The 24533-nt window shown below is 34.4% G+C and overlaps 2 protein-coding genes across 2 annotated transcripts; one reads left to right on the forward strand and one right to left on the reverse strand.

The window, feature by feature from the left end:
- The first annotated feature begins 234 nt into the window (after window positions 1–234).
- Window positions 235–8205, forward strand: LOC143251070 (uncharacterized). Its single transcript, XM_076502423.1, has 2 exons — window positions 235–376; window positions 4032–8205. The coding sequence occupies exon 2, from the start codon at window positions 4424–4426 to the stop codon at window positions 5837–5839; it is 1416 nt and encodes a 471-aa protein (XP_076358538.1). The 5' UTR covers window positions 235–376; window positions 4032–4423; the 3' UTR covers window positions 5840–8205.
- Window positions 8206–18154: 9949 nt separating this feature from the next.
- Window positions 18155–23285, reverse strand: LOC143250272 (neuropeptide Y receptor type 4-like). Its single transcript, XM_076500736.1, has 3 exons — window positions 23177–23285; window positions 21691–21941; window positions 18155–18880 (listed from the first exon to the last, which is right to left on the reverse strand). Exons 1-3 carry the CDS (start codon window positions 23264–23266, stop codon window positions 18655–18657), a joined length of 567 nt encoding a protein of 188 aa, XP_076356851.1. The 5' UTR covers window positions 23267–23285; the 3' UTR covers window positions 18155–18654.
- Between the last annotated feature and the right edge of the window lie 1248 nt (window positions 23286–24533).

The raw sequence follows: 24533 nt of genomic DNA on the forward strand, positions 1-24533 counted from the left end.
ACTGGTAACATAATTTTATTTGTACAAGAAGAGATAATCTCACTAACCCAATGACAAGGGATGTTACTGTTTGTTTATAGTTATATAAAAATATAATATCTATTAACTAATACCAAACTAAAGTATCTTAGACTGTGAATTAGTAACGTAATCGAAAAAAACCAACAAAAACATACATCACGAGAATTTGTGTCTGTCTGTAACAGTTATAATGAGAAGTAGCCTATGGTAGATAACTAGAGTGTACTGATAGTTTATCGTAAGTTGCTATGGAAACGCTTTATCGGCTGTATGTTCGCAAGACAGAATTCATTATTGGCTCATACGCCTACAAAGTTAGTTATTATTCAAGTTTCTACGTCACCGGATCAGTCAGGTATACGCCATTTTATTATTTTCGAATTACTAAATTATACAAGTTAGTTTATCCCAATACAATAAATACTTAGGTTAGTGTTTCAGTAAAACAATTAGGACTTCGGAAAAAATGTTTGCTAAGATACCCTTCAGTAAAGAAATACTAAGTTAAATAGTTGTAATGGGTTAATATCTCTGTTAACTGAAATTCATCCTCTAAAATCAGAACTAAACATTCAAAATACGATAGGCCCGGCATGGCGTGTTAAGGCGTGCGACTCGTAGTCTGAGGGTCGCGAGTTCGCATCTCCGTCGCGCTAAGCATGCTCTCCCTTTCAGCCGTGGGGGCGTTATAATTTAACGCTCAATCCCACTACTCATTGGTAAAAGAGTAGCCCAGTAGTTGGCGGTAGATGGTGATGACTAGCTGCCTTCCCTCTAGTCTTACACTGCTAAATTAGGGATGGCTAGCACAGATAGCCCTCGTGTAGCTTTATACTGAGATTCAAGTAGCTTTGCACGAAATAAATAAACAGTAATATCTTTCCAGTAAAATGAAAAAAAAATGTTCGAATATTAAAGAAGTTGCTTTTTCAGTCGCAATTAAAATTAATCACTAATGTAAAGCAGATTTTAATGTAACATTTATAACACAATCAAATCAAGTGAATTATTAGAACCATCGGTACTTTTTTAGTTGCTCCCAGTCACACAAATTGTACATCTGCGGTCTTACAACGCTATAATACGAGTTTCGAAAGCCATGATAAGCAAATCATAGATAGTTCTTTGTGCAGCTGTGTGCGTAATTACAAACAGTGAAACTCCCTTTGGCTCAAATGGGGAGAAAAGATGACGAAATCGCAGCTTGCAGTAAGCATACACAGCCATCGTAACATTTTTCAAAACTTTGAGTCTGAAAGCTATTTTATAATATGTCGGAAATGTTAATTAAAGGCATTAAGACAACATCACATATGAGACTACACTGTAAAGTTCCTAACTTTATAAGTAGGTTCTTGGTTTGAATTTCTCGCAAAACCACACTAGGGCTATCTGTGCTAGCAGTCCCTAATTTAGCAGTGTAAGACTAGAAGGAAGGCAGCTAATCATCACCAACCACCGCAAACTCTTGGGCTACTCTTTAAACAACGAATAGTAGGATTGACTGTAACATTATACCGCTTCCATAGGTGCAAGGGCGAGCATGCTTGGAGGTATGGGATTTCGAACCCGCGACCCTCAGATCACAAGTCGTGTGCCTTAACCGCCTGGTCATGCTGGCCGTAGGTTCTTGGTCACGATATATTTAATGTATTTAAGTGTTACATAATTCTCTTTCTTTTTACTATTTTGGGGTGCAAACCATAAAGGACTGACACGCGATCTACAACTACATGTAATACCAAACCCACCATTTTAAATTAAATTGTGTAAACTATTTAAAAAACTGCCAACAGCGATTAGCAGGACTAACTACAATATCTGTGTTTGGTTCAATCATCGCTAATCCTATGAATTAACACAAAATCCGAATCATATCTTATCGCAACAAAGGCTGAATATTAATGTTAAAAGTATTCAGATGTGATCATATAAAGGATTAGAAACCCAACTGAGATTTTAGTTATTACCATGTTAACTAATACGTGATCATAAAAAAATTAGGAACACAACTGAGATTTTAGTTATTTCCATATTAGCTAAGATATGGTCATATAATGGATTAGGAACTCAACTGAGATGTTAGTTATTACCATATTAGCTAAGATATGGTAATATAATGGATTAGGAACCAACTGAGATTTTAGTTATTATTGTATTAGCTGGGACGTGATCATATAAATTAGGAAACCAATTGAGATTTTAGGTATTACCGTATCAGCTAAGACGTGATCATATGAAAAATTAGAAACCGAACTGAGATTTTGTTATTACCATATTAGTTAAGATGTGGTCATATAAGGGATTAGGAACCCAATAAAGATTTTAGTTATTACATATTAGCTATGATATGGTCATATAAAGGATTAGGAACCCAAATGAGATTTTTGTTATTACCATGTTAGCTGAGACGTGATCATATAAAGGGTGAGGAACCCAACTGAGATTGTAGTTATTACCATATTAGCTAATAATATTTTAGGCACATGGTTTATTGATATTAAATTAATTTTCATTAGACCTAAATTTACAATTAAATTAAAGGAAAGGAAATGTAAAAACATCAATAGGACTCTTGTATTTATTACTGTCACAATTATAACAATTTGTAATCACTAGCTCACTGTCGTAAGATAATACACAACTACTGTGAAACATTACTATGGAAAGAAATAAACTTATTACAAACCAGTTGAAGGAAAATATCTATATTACTTTGATTTAGTTTAAACTGAAGTTAAAATTGGATTAATATTTCAGTAGATTTTACACGAATTTTATAATTAATGGATAATTTTATAGAATATGATACGCGGAAGTTATAAAGCAGTGCAAGCACAAACAGAGAAAGTGGCCCCGAGCATGGCCAGGTGGTTAAGGCACTCGATTTATAAACTGAGGGTCGCGGGTTTGAATCCCCATGATATCAAACAAGCTCGCCCTTTCAGCCATGGGGGCGTTGTAATGTTATAGTCAATCCCACCATTCGTTGGTAAAAGAGTATCCCAAGAGTTGGAGGTGGGTGGTGATGACTAGCTGCCTTCCCTCTAGTCTTACACTGCTAATTTAAGGACGTTTAGCGCAAATAGCCCTCGAGTAGCTTTACGCGAAATTCAAAACAAATCAGAGTATGTACTGTTCTACTTTTAGCTTTTGAGTTTAAAGAAGGGGCGCTACAGGTGTCCTATCCCAACGTGTTTGTTTGATTGATTGTTTGAAATGAAGCACATGCTGCACAATGGGCTATATATGTTCAGCTCACCACAAGTATCGAAACCCGGTTTCTATCAGCGTGAGTTCGCAGACATGTCACTGTGTCTTTGGGGGGTATCCCAGCTTGGCATGGAAGATTGGAATTGTTTCATTATAACGAGTTTTAATGTTGTTCCTTTTACAGTTGAAGTTTAAGAAATGTGAGGCCGAGGCAAAGAAGTGACAAAACGAATTGAAGACGGAATTTTTGCTCGATCTCGGATAAAATATATGTACATCCACATTAGTCCTGGAATTAGGCACGTGCAAGACAAGTCAGTGCTGTGGTTTTGCACTAGTGATTTAAATATAACATTTGAAATCAATTTTACTATTTCCATCCCTCACAAATGTATAATATTTTCTATCTTTTTTTTGTTTGTAAATAGCAGTTACCTATTTTGAGCGTTTAATTCACCCAAAATTATTAATAGAAAGTAGAGAAAAACATACGAACTTGATGAAGGTTATTACGGGACCAAATCCTTTCACCTAACTTGATCGTTGTTATACGATATTCAATCCCACTTGTAAAACATGTCCCAACGATTTAGCTGCCCTCTAGTTCATCAATTTTCAATTATAAAAGGTTAGCGCAAATAACCCCAACATAGATTTCCACGAAATTCAATATGAAATGAATGTTACTGAACTAAAGCTGATCACTACGTGTGGTCTGTCTAAGAACAAAATCAGTATTTCGTACTTATATTGAAACTTCTTTAAAATAAAATATTTTATTATTGTACTCCATACAGGTGTACCATGGGAAACAAACTCTCTTCCTACCCACTTGGAAGAGAGCTGATAAACCATCCTGATGCCAATTTACCGGCCTTACCGTTACCAGCTGACTCATCGTCTACTAAACTGTATGAACCTCTCGACAAATACCTGAAAAGAATTATCGTTGAGGTCGAGAGTTATTATGTAAAAATGACAAAGAAAACATTTACTGTAATTTTTAAAGCTGAACCGTTAGTTGCACTTGAGTTACGGTCAATTCCACGTGAAGTTGCAATACATTTTTCAGTTTTTTGAACAAGGGTTTGGGGTAGCTGTCCCACTAGATAAACAGGATCTTACTGGTGTTCCATCATCTCACACTCAAGATCTTCCACGTGCCACATGTGACCAGAATCGCGATCAAATGTCAGAAGAAACAAAAAAACCTTTGGTCAAAGATAAAAGTTTACAAAATGCTATAATTTTGCTGGGAATCGTAATTCTTTACAACAACAAGCTGATAGAACTTGTACAGAAAGCGTCAGCATATCCACCAACACCTGCTTCAGAAGTTGTCAAAGCTGGTCTCAAAAATACTCAGAAACTTAATGAGAAATTTATAAGTAAACTGAGAACTCTTAAGGAACATTTGATTAGGTATACATATTTTTTGGATAAAGTGCTTTTGCACTATACGGCTTTTACACACATCGAACTAGAAGAGTTTTCAACATTAAATGAGGAAAAAAAATGTATACAAAAAATTATTCGTCGCATGAACCCAGAAGAACTGCATCACCTGGTTCATGAAGATGTCACTGTATGTCCAGAACACGTTCTCAGTTTGGTGCTAGGAATGAATGATTCTGTTACAGATCACCTAAAAGAACTGCCATCCCACATTCGTCATCACCAGACAGACAAATATTGGGTGAATAATTACATAAAAAATAGCTCCTTTGAAACTAATTTAGACAGTGAACGCTTGGATGATGCTTTGAAACATCTTGGATTTTCTGAAAGCCGGTCACTTGTGTTAAAGAAATGTCTATTAGAAAATCCATATCAAGACCATCAGCCTCTTCTGTATTGGGTAGAAGCCTACATTGACAGCATGTTTAGCTATGACATATTGCTTAACAGATTTAGTCGGTATCCATACAACCCGAATATTGTAGATGAATGGCAAAAAGTGACTGTCTCAAGAGACAACCCAGACGATTCGGATGAAGATGACCTAAAAGGTGAGATCAGCTATATAAACCTGACAAACTGTAATCTGTATAACCTTCCACAGCAAATTGAGAATCACCTAAAATCACTGAACGAAAAACTCCTTTTCTTCCACGGAACTTCTCATAATCATGCAGATAATATTATCCACAATGGTATACAGCGAAGTGAAGGTTCTAGTGGTCAGGATTTTTCACACGAAGATGGATTCTACATGACGTCAGAGATAAAATATGCACTGGACTGGGCCAAACATAAAAACTATTCTAATAAGGCTGCCGTCATTGTATTCTATGTGGATCCAGGAATTTTAAACAACTACACATGCTTAGACTTGAGCAATGACCAGGAAAAGTGGAAACACGTTATTAGGTACAACAGGCTTGGTAGAGATAGACGTCTGAACATACCAAAACAAACGATAAAGGAATACAAACAGGCAGACTATGTTGAAGGTCCAATGTGTATCAACCCGAAGGAAGTAGCTTCGTCACAAGAGCCAAAGGGATTTGGAAGAACGGAAAACACACAAATTTGTTTAAAATCAAACGGTGTCGCACGTTTATTTGGAAGTATCGAATCGATTAATGCAGTGTTATTCATGTGAACATGTTCGCCCTCTTTATTTCAGAGCTTCACTTGAGCACCCCGCTAGTACAGTGGTAAGTCTACGGATTTATATCGCGAAAATCAGGGTTTGTATTTCCCTCGGTGGTTTCAGCAGATAGCTTGATGTGGCTTTGCTATAAGGAAACATACACACAGAGAGATCTTCACTTGACCAGATGGTTAGGATGTTTGACTCCCAATCTGGGAATCACGAATTTAAATAGTAGTCTATTCCCACCACATATGCTTACCATTTTAGGCGTGAGGTCATTATAATGTGACGGACAATCCCATTGTTTATTGGTAAAAGAGTAGCACAAGAGTTGGCGGTGGGTGGTGATGGCTAGTTTCCTTCCCTCTAGTCCTTCACTGCTAAGTTATTATTTGTTTGGGTTATATGTGCTCTGTCCACCATTGATATTAAAAACAGGTTTTTAGTGTGTAAGTCTACAGACTTTCCGTTGTGCCACTGAGGGGCTGTAACTTGGTAACAGAGCAGATACCCCTCTTGTAGGTTTGCGCGAAATTGAAACGAGTGATATTTTACTTACCTAAATACCAAATAATTAATAAATAATTTTCTTATACAAGAAAGTATTTGATTGAGTAAATGAAAACAGTTTAGAACTTAAAATGAATTAATAATTTATTTTTACAAACGTCTGAGGAATTCAGGTGTTACAAATACTTTATGACCACGAACTGGAATAAGACATGAACGATAAACAGAGAAGACAGAAGTAATAAAATTATCTGCAACACATTTATGACGAACTATTGAAACTCCCTAAAGGGATAATAAAGTATGAAGCACTTGAACATAATTCCTATACTAGGTATTGGGCAAGTTTTCTTCTGATAAAAGTGCCTAATATAACCAACAAAAACATCACCCAAATCAGTTATATTTTTGCACCCCTGACCACGTTGCTAGTTTGTTCCTGTTTTATTTTTAATTTTGTGCAAAGCTACACGAAGGCTATCTGCGATAGCCATCCCTAATTTAGCAGTTTAAGACTAGAGGTAAGGCAGCTAGTCATCACCACCCACCGCCAACTCTTGGGCTACTCTTTTACCAACGAATAGTGGGATTGACCGCACATTATAACGCCCCACGGCTGAAAGGACGAGCATGTTTTTCTAAATATTAATAACATCAATATCATTCTATTAAAATAAAAATGTATTTTCGAGAAAAATTGTAGAATTAAAGAAATTACCTGCATCATATGTTCACAAAATAAATTGCAAATCAGTCAGCACACATGAAAGTGTGTTCATTAAATTAACAAGGTGCTACATTTTTTATAAGAAATTTAGTTTACTTCCATCAGTATTATGTTTTATTTTAATTTATACAAATACATGAACGTTTCCCAATACGATGTGAATAATAAAGAAATCACTCTTACGTTAGAGTTAACTTTATTTTTAGTGCATAACTTGTTTAGATGTAAGTCTATACTTAGTAATAACATTATTATGTAGTGCACAGCCCGGCATGGGCCAAGCGTGTTAAGGCGTGCGACTCGTAATCTGAGGGTCGCGGCTTCGCATCCCCGTCGCGCCAAACATGCTCGCCCTTTCAGCCGTGGGGGCCTTATAACATAACGGTCAATCCCACTATTCATTGGTAAAAAAGTAGCTCCAGAGTTGGCGGTGGGTGGTGATGACTAGCTGCCTTACCTCTAGTCTTACATTACTAAATTAGGGGGACGGCTAGCACAGATAGCCCTCGAGGAGATTTGTGCGAAATTCAAAAACAAATAATCAATTTAGTGCATAACTTGTTCTACATGCAAGTCTATACTTAGTAGTAACATTATTATTGCATTGTGCCAAATTTATTTTCACTCCGTGACTTGCAATACATACACGCTTGTGCATCATATAAACTGCTTCTGTACCGTGTTTTGGTTTAATTTAAACAGTTAATGTTTGTTTACCTATGTTACAAGTTATTGTATAGACGAGCTTAGTGGCCATATATGGCGTCTCAATAAATAATTCACTTTCAAACTATAAAGTGATATGATGTCTAATCATAAGTGGGCGATCGTTAAGCTAATGAGAATTTCATGTCGTTGAAATTTTAATTCGACAAACCACGTGTTTCCTTGTATTTTTTAATAGAAACAAAATATTTTGGTATTTTGACACGAATACCTATGACTGTAAACTTGTATCGAAATTTGTATTGGTGTTATAATAATTCTAAAATCTACGAACGCACTCTCCAGAGTGAAAAATAAATCATGGTCATACCCAAGTGTTTTTTATGCTCTAAAACAATAATTTGGGGAAAATGTATTTTTACATGTAAAATCAAAGTAAATACAATAAATATTTTGTATTGAGTGTTAAGTGTTGTGTTTATCTCAAATTATCTCTCTCTACGTTACTCGCTGGCTCAAAACAGTTGTTATAACTATAGTTCAGTGTCTTTACAAAATGTCGGTTTCTAGCTTTTTTATTCCACATTCTCACAAACGCTATCAATGACTTCACGATGCCAATTTCACCTCCATTAAACGGGACTGAATAAAATATTTGGATTAATTAATAAAATGTTGTGTCCGTCGTTCTTTAACATTGTGATCAATTTCTTTGTTTTCATAAAGCCTGTAAATTGATATAATTAGGATTACGTTATATTTCCTAGCCGGAACTATGTTGTTCTACAGGACTTCTCTCGTTACACTTGAAGTCAGTTTTACATGAAAATAACACACACATAAAAATGTGTGAGTCCGAATTATTATTTCTATCTATTATACAACGAGCGTAAATTTAAATAAGATAAGTTTGAAGTCATATATTTCCCACGCATACTGCAGTATTACAGCAACGTCCCCCATCGTCCAACGTCCCAGCAACGACAGAAAATTGTTAACTCCGTAGAATGACAAAGGACCAAGGGCAGCTTGAACCAGAACCAAGAGCAGCTTGAAACTAGGTCAACTTGAATTTCTTGACCGAGTTATCTGAAAATTGCAAATGCATAGAATAACTAATAAATTCAAAACACCATATTAATATAAAATATGCAAACTTCGTGGCACTTTCCACTGTATAAAAACTATATTATAGTGGGACATAACTCAATGTATTTCTCAAAGATTATAACACCACCAATAACACAAACATATCTATTTCTTATAAAGCATATACAACTTGAAGTAAATAAAACTGTTACATAATAAATCGTTGAATCTCTCCAAGAGTATTTATACCTCAAAGCAGTGTCTGTCTGTTCCCAGCCTTTAGAATAAAGGCTAAATGTTTTATAAAGTACTCTCTGAAATTCACTGAAATACAGTCTAATTTTAGTAAACTTTCTCTTGCAAAAGGACTATAGTGTAATAGATTAAGCCTTGTATAACCAAATACAGGGTTGTATATTTCACACAAAGTTGTTTCCAATCTTGTATCTAACAACTGAGGATAATCCTTCTTATCTTGTAGTTGACGATATCCAATTCGTTCTTTGAGCTTCCTTAAGAAGACGTCTCTGAAGCAGCCAATCATAGGTTCTTCTATCAGCCACTTCGATTCCTTCTTTGGAAACAGACTTTCCAATGAACTGTGGAGCTTTATTTCATTACCTGTATTGTACTCTAACGTATTCCATACTGCATGTAACAGTTGCCACATTGAGTTTCTGTTTCAGGGAACATGTATAAGAAACACAACTTAAGAACAGAATTTAACATGTTACATTAATGGGGAAAAGTTATGTTTCTCCAAAAATACATTCTTTCAAGTTGAATAATAACAAACAAATAAGCTGTTGTGGACTATATGGACAATCACACGAGTTTTAAAGATTAAAATTATCATGAAACGGATTCACTGAGAGGTTCTGATCAGTGTTGGAGTCTGAAATCATGTTCTATCTTGAGATGCAAATTGAGATGAATTGGGCTGGTATTCAATAATGAGATTGAATAAAACCTTTTTTGTTTTATGAAACATTTATTAAATAGCATGAATTAACATAATTTAAAATAGAAGTACCACAAAGTGAAATATTTAAATAAAATATCTCTTTTTAATACATCAATAAAAGCCCCTTCTGCTATACTGGTAAAAGAACGCTTTACACAATACATTATTAATTTATGACATATATTTATCAACAAAATATAATATATATGTACGGTAGATGATTAATATTTTCAAAAACAATACACATGTATATAATGTTAAATAGAACATTAAAATACCGAATGTAAGCTATAAAAAGCAAGTGTTTCTAACTTTAAGTGTTAACATATGTTTCTACCTTTAAGTGTTAAACACGTTTCTTCCCTTAAGTGTTAACACATGTTCTTTCCCTTAGGCCTGGCATGGCAGAGCGCGCAAGGCGTGCGACTCGTAATCCGAGGGTCGCGGTTTCGCGCCCGCGTCGCGCTAAACATGCTCGCCCTCCCAGCCGTGAGGGTGTATAATGTGACGGTCAATCCCACTATTCGTTGGTAAAAGAGTAGCCCAAGAGTTGGCGGTGGGTGGTGATGACTAGCTGCCTTCCCTCTAGTCTTACACTGCTAAATTAGCTACTAGAGTAGCTTTGTGAGAAATTCCAAAACAAACAAATCTTTCCCTTAAGTGTTAACACATGTTTCTACCTTTAAGTGTTAAACACGTTTCTACCCTTGAGTGTTAACATGTGTTTCTATCTTTAAGTGTTAGATTACTTTTATCTGCAGTTTCTTGTGCTCCACCTCACATTTAAAATGATCAGTCGCAATATGGAGAGAAGTTAGTTGCTTTAAAAAAATCTCCGTTACACCATACATGCTCACTTTTTCAACCGTGGGGGCGTTATAATGTTATAATCAATCCCATCATTCGTTTGTAAAAGAGTAGCCCAAGAGTTGGCGGTGGGTGGTGATGACTAGCTGCCTTCCCTCTAGTCTTACACTGCTAAATTAGGGACGGCTAGCACAGATAGCCCTCTTGTAGCTTTGCGCAAAATTCAAAACAAACAAATAAACGACCATTTATTCAAAGAATTGTACAATTGTAACTACTTTTTCCTCATTGTCCATTTAAATCGTCTCTAAACTTCTGTTTTCTAAAACATGGGTTTTTCGTCATCAATTATAAATATTAGTGTGTGATACACACACATATTTCTGTTTTAAAATTGCTTAAGCTAAAAAAAAAAACAAATATTCTCTCTTACGAACACCAGGTCCAAAATTAGCCAAGTTTAAGAGAACATTTTCAAACTTAATTTGTTTTTTAGAATGAGTTTTTAAAGTTATAAATCATAAATTAATAAGCGCCATAAAAACCTAACAGTAATTTTAGAAATTCCCATCAATTAACAGAGGAATATTTGGTAACCAAAATGAATAACAAAAAAGTTGAATAAAGAAAAAAATTCAAGTTTTAATTACCACAGTAGCGCGTAAAAGATGTAACAGTGCTGGAGGAATTTCTATAAAGTAGCGCCATCTTTGAAGGAGCTGTGTCAACAAAAGAATGACTATTCAGAAACATTTGATAAAGATGTGCGTATTTAATTATCAGACATATTTCTATAAAGTGGCGCCATCTTTCAAAGAGCTCTGTTAACAAAAGAGTGATTACGTATTCTCAAGAGGGTTGATATGGGTATTAGCACTTTAATTAAAATAAAGTACACAGCAACGTTTATACCTTCTTAGATCATCTTCAGGTTAACAAAGATAGAATTTGCAGCTAACCGTAGCCGGGCACATGTATAGGGACAAAAAGGTAAACGCATACAGGATTGTAGGGGGCGTTGCAATTAGATGTTAGGTTATTAATTAATATAGGTATAATGGTCTTACTTAATATTTAATTCTGGATTGAGTTATTGTATAGGTAAGGCTTCTTTGATTTTCTGCTTATATTTTTTCCCTACTTAGTATCTGGATGTTTTCTATGGTTATGTTGTGTTTATTTGATTTGCAGTGTTCAAAAACGTGTGAAGGTGTTTTTTGTGTTAATTGAATGTGGTTTTCATTTTTCTGCTTGTATCTCCAATATAGAAGTCGTGGCAAATATTGCATTGTATTTTACAAATTATGTTGGTGTTTTGTTTGCCAATGTAGTTTTTACATAGTATGAACTTTAGTTTTGCACCTGTATTTTTTTAAATAAATTTGGTGTTTACTGGAATGTTGTGTTTTGTTACAAATTTTTTTCAAATTTTGGTTATTTTTCACTGATGTCCTGAATATATGGTATGCAGCAGTATAGGGTTTTGTAGTACGCACACATATCGATTAACGACACAATGAACAACATGCAAACAATAATAACTCCTAAAATATAACAAGCTACAGTAATCAATTTGGTCAAAACTGTATGTATATACATATTTATATATATGCTCAGTTCTGTTGAATAATAATCTGAAAAAGTTTTAACAGGTATGACGTTTTAAAAATATTATAAAACAATAATATTTTTCTTCGAAAGCTAATATTTACGTAACTACAAACATTCATTCGTACAATTGTCCAGTAATTAAACTTAACACTATTTTGTTATTTTGCGAATTTCTGAGAATAAATATAGCAAAATCGGGAAGTTAGAAAAATAAAAGAATTTAATAACAATTTTTACGAATATTTTTTTTCACTGAAATTATGTATTCTGATGAAGGTCATAAAATTCACTAAGTTATATATTAATATAATACATAGTATATTAACTGGAGTTAAGATCATTCGTTTTCGGACCGGCATGGTCAGGTGGTTAAGACACTCGACTCGTAATCCGAGGGTCGCATGTTCGAATCCCTGTCACACCAAACATGCTTGCCATTTCACCCGTGGGGCGTTACAATATTACGGTCAATTCCACTATTCGTTTGTAAGAGTAATTGAAGAGTTGGCGGTGGGTGGTGATGACTATTATTTGTATGACGTATGATATTAACAGAGTGATATGTTCTTCCGAATGGAGGTACAACAATTATAGGTTACAAAGTAAGCCTTCTGCAACAAGGCTAGAGTCTGTTCATTGTTTTCAACTTTATATGGTCGTTGTGCTCGTTTTGTTGAAAGGTTTCGCACACAAATTCTTTTATTCGCTCACTTTTACAGAAAAATTCGTATCCAGTGTCCACTCTCTCTTGTTCGTGACTATAAGGTATATATATTTATATATATGATTTCTATGGCAAAGGCAAATTTTACCAGTGTACATGAAAAAGCACTTTAGAATAAAATATGTTACAGCAGCATGGCCATCATCTTACAACACCAAACATCTTTTAGAATTCTAAACCTTTATACGATACAACCACGTTTCACTTACTAAGATGTCTTAAATATCTGTAATATTTAGAAGTACCAATAAAATATATATTATTTATGTTCCAATAAATGATTCTATATTATTAAAAAGAAACACATTAAATCAATACATTGCCCTTTATCCATCCTAAAAACAAACAAACAACATTCTGGATAAACGCATCAGATAACACGTTAAACTTATTATCATAGGTTGTCCAAACCTACAACATACTCGTTTTTAAAAAAAATATAATTTTAGATAACCTTAATGCACTCAACGTCAACTTTTAATTACGAGTAACAATTGAAAGGTGGTGATGTTTTTTTTTAAATTTCTGCTCAAAGCTAGACAAACAGTTCTCTGCGCATAACGGTTCATGATCTCGAAATGGTGTACAAAAGTGCAGCCAGCTAGTCAATTGTATTCCTAGCAAACTCTTGAACTATTCTGTTTTGATTGAATATTGAGAGTTGACAGTAATTCTTACAGCATACCACGGCTAGGGAACACAAATATAGATTTTGGCAGGGATAGGGGGTTATTTTCAGCTTTCTAATAGGTTGTTTTTAAATGTTGTGGAGACAGTAAATTTAAGAGAAACAGAAATCTTAATAAATATATGAATGATAAAAGCTGGCTTTATTATTTTTTAAAGTTTATTTATTAATAGTTTTTGTTTAGTTTAGAGGACGGAGCAACCGAGCTGGGTCAATAAGCTCCATGTTGTCCAAAACATTATATTATGGTAACCACTTACGTCCGGTCTAAACTTAAACGTTATTAATAATTTAGAAGTAGCCCCATGTTGTCCAAAACGTTATATTATGGTAACGAGTTACATCCGGTCCAAACTTAAACGTTATTAATAATTTAGAAATTAGATATGTGTAGATCGAAGTAGAAGTTAGAATAAAATTTATATGAACATTTTTGATAAGGATTATTTAATATGATAGTTTTTAACATTTATTTACTTATATATATATATATATCTTTTTATATGTGTTTGTGTGTATTTCTCATAGCAAAGCCAAATCAAGCTATCTGCTGTGTCTGCTAAGGATAATCGAACCCTGAATTTCAGCGTTGTAAATTCGTAAACTTACCGCTGTCCTACCGAGGAGGTATAATTATTACAAACACCTTAACCACTTTTGAGAATATAGTTGTTCAAAACCACCAAAATCACAAAGTAAAATATTTGACCTACTGAATCGGGTTACATCACGTTTCTTGTTCATAACCATGAAAAGTTTGGATCAAAAACATATATAACATAAGTTGGACGATTTAGTTTCTACCACAGTATATTTTTAAGTGAAAACATCTGTCAATTTTCAATAAACACCGTAAATATAAGCAGAAAACCTAAGTTTTCAAAAATGAAAATGAATGAATATTTTCAAAGAACGTAAATTACCTTGTTACGTGTTTAACAAAAAGCAAAATAAGTTAAAACAATTTTCATAAAGTGTAATTTTTACAAAAGTGTCGTGTTGAACAATTTTGATGTTTCAAAATTCAGATCTTACGTTCAAATGGCAAATATTTCGTTTTATTTAATTCTTTTAAAATAAAAAAAATATTTTCCCTCGTAATGAAAGATCGCAAATTTAGATAACCTTTTTAAAAGTAAAAATAAAATTAGTGTTTATTTATTTAATAATATATAACATTATTTTATTTAAGAAAAGTTATCATATCAGTCAGTATTAAACACAGCCAATCAATTTCATTTCACGGCCGAGTTTTTCCATGTGACTGACTATCTAAGTTTTCCTGAGTACTGTAGTCCTGATTCCTGTGGTAGATCTCTGCCTCTAATTGCTGTCCAGTTTGGATTTGAATCCGTCCTATATTACAAAACACTTTTCCTCGCGTTAGGTTATGGTTGTGTTACAAGAGTGATAGCTACTCAGTGTGGTGCAGATTAATTGCCAACTATCCTATGATGATTAGTTCAGAACTAGAGACGAATCGTAATAGCAGGCTTGCAATAAATACAAAGTGGATTTTTTCTCCTTTAAAGTCGATGAAATGCGACATATTTTCAAAAAACGTTGAATAGTAGAATTGGTAGTTTATAAGGAAGGAATCGTTAACGGAGATAATAATACAAGCATATATATCAACAGTGCAAACGTCTTTTTTATAATATAAAATACGATAAATTTAGTTTGGTTTAAGAAAACATAATTTGAGATAAATTTAGTTTAGTTTAAGAAAACATAATTTGAGATAAATTTAGTTTAGTTTAAGAAAACATAATTTAAGATAAATAACAAATAATTTCATAAAGTTCTCCCGTAAGCCTTACTTCATAATGTTCTTCCTTAAGCCTCATTTCAACAACGAATGTAGCGACACACTAGTTTTCGTTTTTGTGTTGAAAGATTTAAGATTTAAACCTACTTCCATATCATTTATTTATTTTCCTTTAAATGTTTGCATAAAAAATCACACTATTTTACAGCTTCAATATTGCTGAAGGTAATCGTTTTTTATCTAAAAGTTTCTAATTATCATTAAATTAGTGAATTTATTTTAAACCTTACATTATATCATGAGTACATGACAGCTCCTCCCCCAGATCTTAAAGTGGCAGCTTCAAACAATAAGTGATTAATAAAACTGCTTCTAGAAAAAAAACTCTGAGACTACTGTAAAGTAGATATGTTTATTTTCCAATTTCCCTTTATACAAACACGAACTCCATACCAGTTAAGCCCCGCAGTGGCACAACGGTATACCTGCGAACTTACAACTCTAAAAACCAGGTTTCAATACCCGTAGTGGAGAGAGCAGAGATAGCTCATTGTTTACCCCACTTCAGTTCAGAATAGTTTCGAATGTCGCACGTGAACAGGAACACCGACATTATTCCTACGTCACTCAGTCGATTATTTGTATTTTTGAATTTCGCACAAAGCTACACGAGGGCTATCTGCGTTAGCCGTCCCTAATTTAGCAGAGTAATACTAAAAGGAAGGCATATACCCAGTGCCTACTTTTGGCCTACTCTTTTACCAATGAATAGTGGGATTGACCGTAACATTATAACGCCCCCACAACTGAAAGGGCGAGAATGTTTGATGTAACGGGGATTCGAACCCGCAACCCTCTGATTACCAGTCAAGCGTCCCTAACAACCTGCCCATGCCGGACTTGTATTCTTTATATCTACACGGTTTTGTATCTTCCAAGTGTAACGATAAATTCAAGAATTAGAAAATATGCACGAAAATAAACCTTATATACAGACGTAATTTATTAGTTAATTTTGTTTTTTTGGATTAGGCTTTTATTCATATAAGGTTTTAATATGAGGATAAGAGACTTATAGACACTAAAAATTAATTAACATTTTTACGCTTGTCTGTCTTATTTTATGTTATTTTCCGAAGATGTATTGACTTGTTTTGTTATTAAGGATAAAACTACACAATTGGGTTTGCTCAACTTGGATATGCAAACCGAATTTTTAGTCTTATAAGGTGTCATAGTTACTGCTTGGCCACCAGAGGGCGTCTCCTAAAATGTAAACCTTAGTTTGTATCTTGGTTTATACATGGAATTTGCTTTATATTTAAATTTCTGTAAACAGACTAGTTGATTAAATCAATATAGATATTTTTGTTTTTATTTTCAAAAAGTTGTCATGTCCTGATTTCTAGGATATTAAATTCAATATACTGCATGAATGGGTCAGTATTATCGAGAACTGGAGATACAAAACTTACACAAAACGCTGTTTGTTTCATTTCCTTTATTCTTGGTTTAGTCTCAATTTTAACATTTGCGCTTCCATCGTTTTAACTTTTACAGATATCATAGTTAATTGCCATATCCTCTTTTAAAGGGCACATCTTACAAAAATTTAGTGTTATCTTCAGAAGTTATAAATAGGTAACTAAACAACTAATCGGTTCCATATCCTTCTTCTTATAACCAAGATGTTTTATGGGAAGTTCAAAGTATAAACTATTTATACGCACGCAGACACTATACTAAACTTCTAGTTGTACTGCGCGCATAAAGTATATTATGACGTAGTCGATAAGATAATGCATGAGATACAGTCGCTATAACTGTAAAAAACTCAGCGCACGAGAACTAAAACAAAAAAAATATTTTGATATGTAAAGAAATAAACCTTTTACCAGGGTCAAAACTTATTATCATTTAATATTTCAAAATATTTAATGTACTTAGGACCGGTATGTACAGGTGGGTTAAGGCGTTCAACTCCTAATCCGAGGGTCGTGGGTTCGAATTCCCGTCGCACCAAACATGCTCGCCATTTCAACCGTGGGGGCGTTATAATGTAACAGTCAATCCCACTATTCGTTGATTAAAAGAGTAGCCCAAGAGTTGGCGGTGGGTGGTGATGACACTACTAAATAAGGGACGGCTAACGCGGGTAGCCCTAGTGCAGCTTTGCGCAAAATTAAAAAATAATAATAATATACTTTATGCTGGAACAACAAGAGAGCTTACATGTTTGTTTGTGATGACAGAAATTAATATAGCGTAATTACATTATATATATATGCACTGTGATTCTTTCAAAATTGTTACATGTTTTGACATTTGTTCAATTTCAGACTATTACGTATTCTGCACAGAGAACTTAATACATTTTGACGTTTGTTCAGGACTATTATGATATATGAATGTTGTACTGTTTTTGTATGTAAAACCTCGAGAAACGCTATAGGTGAGCAGGATGTTCGATAACTTTCTGTGATTTATTCGTACATGTTGGTGGTACAGATAGTGTACTATTAACACAAATCTACTGGTTGATGGTCAACATTAAAATACATATCACTTGGTGATGACAGAGATCGTTTAGTGTTCACACAAATCTACTGGTTCATTGGCAACTTTAAAATACATATCACTTGGTAGTGACAGAGATGGTTTAGAATTCGTACAATTATATTGGTTGATGGCCAGCTTTAAAATACATATCACTTGTTGGTAATACAAATGGTTTGGTATTCATACAAAGCCACTGGTTGATGGTCAACATTAAAATAGATATCACTTGATAGTGACAGATGGTTTAGTATTCATACAAAACATACTGGTTCCCGATCAACTTTAAAATTCATATCACCTGGTAGTGGGTTTGTTTGGAATTTCGTGTAAAGCGAAAGCTACACAAGGGATATCTATGCTCTGCCCACTACGGATACCTCTGTGCCACTGAGGTTCTCGTCAGAAGTGAGTTATACTTTTGATAATCAGAAATTAGAGGACAAACAAATGACCAGTTGAAATTTTGCCAGTATTTCTTTTTCTGACATAACCGTAGCTGTCAGAAATACCTGAAAATTAATACTGGTGAATAGTTAAACAATTTTGTGGTTTTAATACTAGATAAAAGAATATTAATCACTGTTCAGTACGGAGTTGATTCCTCTCGGTGGACTCAGCAGATAGCCTATTGTGGCTTTGCTATCATAAAGCACTCACAGTACGGAGTGAAGGATGTTTCTTCTCTCTATTGTTTTTCCTTTTCTCTTCTTACATGTTAACTTCAGCAGTAACAGTAAAAGCTTGTACGTCCTCTTGCTTCTGCACCTGGGCACAGCTGACATCTGGTCGAGTACTCAGTGTAAGGTATGGAGAATTACCGCTCAGTGAATGTAACAGCAAATGTGGGCTGTGACATTCATGGCACTCGCACTTACGATTGTCTCTTGGGCCTGTAAACACCCCCTCTTTGTCGACGTCTTGATGTATTTTTTCTCTGTAGATAAATAAATTTGTAAAAAAAAAATCGTTACATAACATTTATCTTTTTTATTATTTTCATTACGTAAAATAAATGTTCCAGTTTTCAGTTTGCAAGATTTGTTTACTTAATGTTGTGTAAGTAAGAGTTCAACGCATAGTCCTCGTTGTTGATATAAACAGCTATGGAGGTCATTTGGCCCGGCATGGCCGAGCGCGTTAAGGCATGCGACTCGTAATCTGAGGGTCGCGAGTCCGCGTCGCGCCAAACATGCTCGCCCTCCCAGTCGTGGGGGCGTTATAATGTGACGGTCAATCCCATTATTCGTTGGTAAAAGAGCAGCCCAAGAGTTGGCGGTGGGTGGTGATGACTAGTTGCCTTCCCTCTAGTTTTACACTGCTAAATTAGGGACGGCTAGGTGCAGTCGACTAACAACCTACTCACTTAAAAAAAAAACCTGTTACGGAAACCGCAGTGATTGCGGCCCGATGTTCCTTGAGGATTTGAGTGGCAGATGATGATGATGATGATGGAGGTTATTTAAAAAGTTAAATATATGTGAATCAGACATGTTTTGTTGAAAACTTACTTTCCTTAGTTAACTGATCGAATTCGATATATTTAAAAAGCATGATATACAAAAAGGAAGAAAAAATATCTCATAATTTAAGCGATTTTGGAATCAGTTAAGCCTATTTTTTCACATATTTTGGAATCAGTTAAGCCTATTTTTTCACATATATCAAAAATTGTAACTAAACAATTAGGAAGCAAAAGTCGTAGCACCAAAAAGTAAAGAAACAAGATTGGAGTGGGCGGCATAACATTAGAACACTTAGTGTTGTTTGACATTGTGCGGCCTCAAAGTGGATGTGGCCATCATTTCGTCCATTCTTACTTCGTGTGATTTATGTAACTTGGTAATTATTCAAACTAAATGAAAAGTGTACATGGCGAAATTTCTCTGTTCTAAACTACGTTTCAGTAATCAAGTACAAATTGCGTGAGATCATAAGGCGGTTGTTTGATGTCGAAAGTAATACAGGAAGCTCCAATAGTCATATCTTACTTACAGAAGACATTATAGCCATCTAGCGGGTAAGGTGTGAACCAAAATAACAGTATTAAAACCTCTGATTTTTGAACTTTTAAATTTTTTTGCGTATTTACACAGAAAAAACTATTTATAAAACTCAATTAAACACAAAATAAGGATCTGCGAAACTATGGCCACACCAACTTTGAGGTTGCACCTTGCCAAAAAACAAGTGTGGTAGTATTATCCCACCCATTCCTACCTTGTTTTCTTATATTTGTGATCTCAATTCTACACTTTAATTTATTTGTTTAGAAGTGTTTGTTTTTTTAATCTATCTCATAGCTTTTTGGTACTAAGTCTAGAGAATAACTGGACTCTAGGTTTGTCCTCGCAGCTTTCATTAGAGCTATCTTTCGACATTTCCTGGCTGTTTCTAATATTTTTATATAGTTTTTCAGATATCTAGTCAGAGTTTGAGCATTTTTTTTTGGCTGGTTAATGGCTTAAACTTGTTTTGCATATTCAAGGTTACTGTTTGAAATCTCATCTTTATTCTTAAATCTAATATTATTTTCATAGAGACAAGACGTTTCAAATCTATTAACATAGAATTTTCTGCTTTTTTCTTGTATTGTTTCCTTGAAAGGAATATTTTAAAAATCGCACTGTTTCAAGTTTAACTTTAGATATCAATAGACCAAACTTAGCATGAAAAAATGCAGAGGTAAATTATACAACTTGTTATTCTTGTTTTCAGTCAAGAGCGATCGAGCAAAACGGTGTCAGACATTTGCAATGGTAGCGTTCGTCTTGACATATGGGGCTCCCGTCTTAGACACCAACTACTATATTACTTTGTCTAACACAGAACCATCGAACCAGATGCATAGAACTGAAAGCTTTGCATTTAAAGGTTACATCATAGTTAAAACCTAAATATACAGAATGTACGTAATCCACGTTTTTATGTATTTGATACAACTGAGGCTGATCACGTAGCTCGTACGCATAAGCAATTGTGAAGGCAGATTGTTACTTGGCAACTTACAGACCTTACTCCTACTAATAGAATATGACTACTAGTTAATTGTTACCTCGTTAGTAATGTTTCAGAATGATTATACTTATTACTTGCTATTACTATGGTTACATGTGAAATAAAAAAAAAACACCTTTAGCCAAGGTATCGTAATTCAATCACGTGTCACTCTTATAACGTCTCCACAACTGAATGGAGAGTTGTTCAGTAGCATATCGCGGATCGAGCCTTGAACCTTGTGATTCACAGCTTCGTACACTATCAATTAATTCGCGCGTGTTCGTGTAATTAATAATTTACCTGTTACAGTGTTTTCAGTCAGCAGCCAGGATCTTATAGCTCTTTATAGGATGGATAAAAAGGAACACGTCTCATTAAAAAATATATTTATGTAGTATTTGTGGAACTGGAAAAATACAAAATTGTCTTTAGAAATAATTGTTACCAGTGACAATTCATCAGGAATCAACTTACAAACAGCCTGTGTACTTTGAGTAGTTTTTCTTTAGTTTTCCGCGAAAGTTAAGATAGACAACAAAGATTTATAAGAAACACCAGTAAAGTTCGGTTATTCTTAACATAATTTTCGTCAATAACAAGTTAATAAAGAGAATATTGTACAACGATGCCAGTTACTAGCATGATTTATCAGTAAAGAAGATATTTTACACGTAGAAGACGGCGCTGATGTATGTGATCCTACTCCAAATGACTGTCAGGGTGCTCTTTCTAATATCAAATACTTACAATCGGTAGTGGTAGCGATTTGTGGTTCGGTCTCGGCAACACACAGACAGCCAAATCTCTTGCATTGCCCCACGCAGAGTGTGGTTGGTAAAGCCATAGATAATAGGATTCATCATGCAAGAACTCTTTGCGCACATGGTCGGTAAGATGTAGAGGATGGCTGGTAGGTTGCTATCAAAAATGGACCACACCGATGTCAAAGCATATGGTGTCCACAATGCAATAAACGTCACCACCATTATAATATTCATCTATGTAAACAAAACAAAAAAACAGATATTGGAATATTAAAACTCATCTTATAATTTATGTAAATATTCTAAATGACAATAACGTCTCACGGAAATTATTACAGGATAATTTGCACATAAAAATCATGTCAGGAGAATCCACACATTGATCTGTTAAGTAATTAGCTGAAAACCGGATATTGTATAGACTGTTTTATTTCTTTTCGAATTTAGCACAAAGCTACTCAAGGGCTAACTGCGCCAGCCGTCCCTAATTTAGCAGTGTAAGACTAGAGGGAAGGCAGCTAGTCATCACCACCCACCGCGAACTCTTGGACTACTCTTTTACCAACGAATAGTGGGATTGATCGTCACATTATAATTCCTCATTGTTCTAAAAGCGAACATGTTTGGAGCGACGGGGATTCGAAACCGCGACCCTAAGATTACGAGTCAAACGCCTTAATTCACCTGGCCATACCGGGCGATGTACAAACTCATCTATCACGTAACTACAATAAACCACCAAAATCTACGTATTAATAATTTATGTAACCACGTTAAACCAGTAAAATCCACACAATAACCACTTATGTAACTGCTCCGGACCAGGTTTTTAAGAAAACCAGACACCCACGTCAGCAGTACACTGATATCACACCTTAAGGTGTCGGTGTTGTTTGAGCTCTCAAGCTAGTATTCATATTACTAGCAAAAATATTTGATGCAATTTAGCGTACAATTTTTCATTGTGTTATTTTGTCCTGTGTAGCATATTGTTGTGTTAATTATAGTTATTTTTGAAAACAAAACAATTCTTTTGTTTCGGATAAATTATTGGAAATAATACCTCTTTTTACCTCATTAAGGATTCTTTTCACATCGAATATTACACAATTTTAATAGATTGCGACAATTGATTGCAAATATTTGCAGAGCTTGGATAGGTAATTTCAACAGCAATTTAATAAATTTTGGAGGCGGGTTAAATAGATAATGAAATAAACTTTATTGAACGTCGTACATTTGTAGTAATGTTTATTTCACTGTTCATTCAAGCCGTCTCTAAACTTTATTTTATAAAATGTAGGCTCCTCGCCACAGTAGCGGATTTAAGGTTGTGTGAGCCCTACATCCCATGTAATTTTACACGCAATGAAATTATCAATGGACCCCCATTAACACTATGGGCCATGGGGCTGAGCCCCCTCTAGTTCCTACTTAAGTAGGCCACTGCCTATCAAATGTAATCTCACCTTCAACACTGTCGCCCCCAACGGACTATGACATGCTCGAAAACAGTGATGACAAGTTTGGTTTGATGATGACATCTCTATGTTTTTCATCCAATTATTCAGCCACTTCATCTGGTGCACGCGCTGATATATTTTCACATAGCACGCATCATAACAGTCACGTGAATCACGAAGCAGAAAAAGACACAACCTAAGTAAAAGAAATAAAGATGTTATGGATAATTTAATAAAGAGACAAGAAAGTAAAAAAAATATGTTTGTTTAATGAGAATTTTTTGTTATTGTCGTCGTGATGTAAAGTTTACTTTAAACCTAGGCTTACCATTCTTTGGGTTCCAATATGGATCATCTTCTTAAACCTAGGCTTACCATTCTTTGGGTTCTAATATGGATCATCTTCTTAAACCTAGGCTTACCATTCTTTGGGTTCCAATATGGATCATCTTCTTAAACCTAGGCTTACCATTCTTTGGGTTCCAATATGGATCCGTCTTCTTTTTAAACACATTTGTCTAAACTTACTTAAGTATTACCTTGTTTGCGGGGCCACATATCTGTTTATTAAACAGTCCTAACAACAGGTGAGCATACGGAATTATAAATAACAAATATTATACACATTTCAAGTTAACGTACTAGTTACTACTGGTGTCACTAGAATATCTTATATGGAATATGTAGACATTACAAGTAGTAACCAATCTAAATATGAAATATGTAGACATTACAAGTAGTAACCAATCTAAATAAGAAATATGTAGACATTACAAGTAGTAACCAATATAAATATGTATACATTGTAAGTTTTTTTATTTGTTTGTTTAGAATTAAGAACAAAACTACACAACGGGCTATCTGTGCTCTGCCCACCACGAGTATCGAAACGCGGTTTTCAGTGTGTAAGTCCGCAGACATACCACTGTGCTACTGGGGGACTACATTGTAAGTAGTAACCAATATAAATGTGGAATACGTATACATTAAAAGTAGTAACCAATATAAATATGGAATATGTATACATTGCAAGTAGTAACCGATATAAATATGGAATATATAGACCTTACAATTAGTAACTGTTATAAATATCTAATATACAGATTGTAGTTACAAGTAGTAACCGATATCAATACGGAATACATAAACCTTATAAGTATTAACTGTTATAAATATCTACTATACAGACTTGTAGTTACAAGTAGTAACCGATATCAACACGGAATGCATAAACCTTACAATTAGTAACCGATATAAATATCTAATATACAGACTTGTGGTTACAAGTAGTAACCAATATAAATATCTAATATACAGACTAGTAGTTACAAGTATTAACCGTTATAACTATCTAATATACAGA

This window comes from Tachypleus tridentatus, chromosome 5 (assembly GCF_004210375.1).
Source record: "Tachypleus tridentatus isolate NWPU-2018 chromosome 5, ASM421037v1, whole genome shotgun sequence".
Lineage (NCBI taxonomy): Eukaryota > Metazoa > Arthropoda > Merostomata > Xiphosura > Limulidae > Tachypleus > Tachypleus tridentatus.

What these genes read in the sequence shown, in the direction of transcription:
- LOC143250272 (XM_076500736.1), bottom strand. Translation starts at nt 23,266, where the DNA reads ATGAAAAACATAGAGATGTCATCATCAAACCAAACTTGTCATCACTGT. An exon ending in TGGGGGCGACAGTGTTGAAG is followed by an intron (nt 21,942 to 23,176) that starts GTGAGATTACAT and finishes TTGTTTACATAG; the next exon opens with ATGAATATTATAATGGTGGT. An exon ending in AATCGCTACCACTACCGATT is followed by an intron (nt 18,881 to 21,690) that starts GTAAGTATTTGA and finishes ATTTATCTACAG; the next exon opens with AGAAAAAATACATCAAGACG.
- LOC143251070 (XM_076502423.1), top strand. Translation starts at nt 4,424, where the DNA reads ATGTCAGAAGAAACAAAAAAACCTTTGGTCAAAGATAAAAGTTTACAA.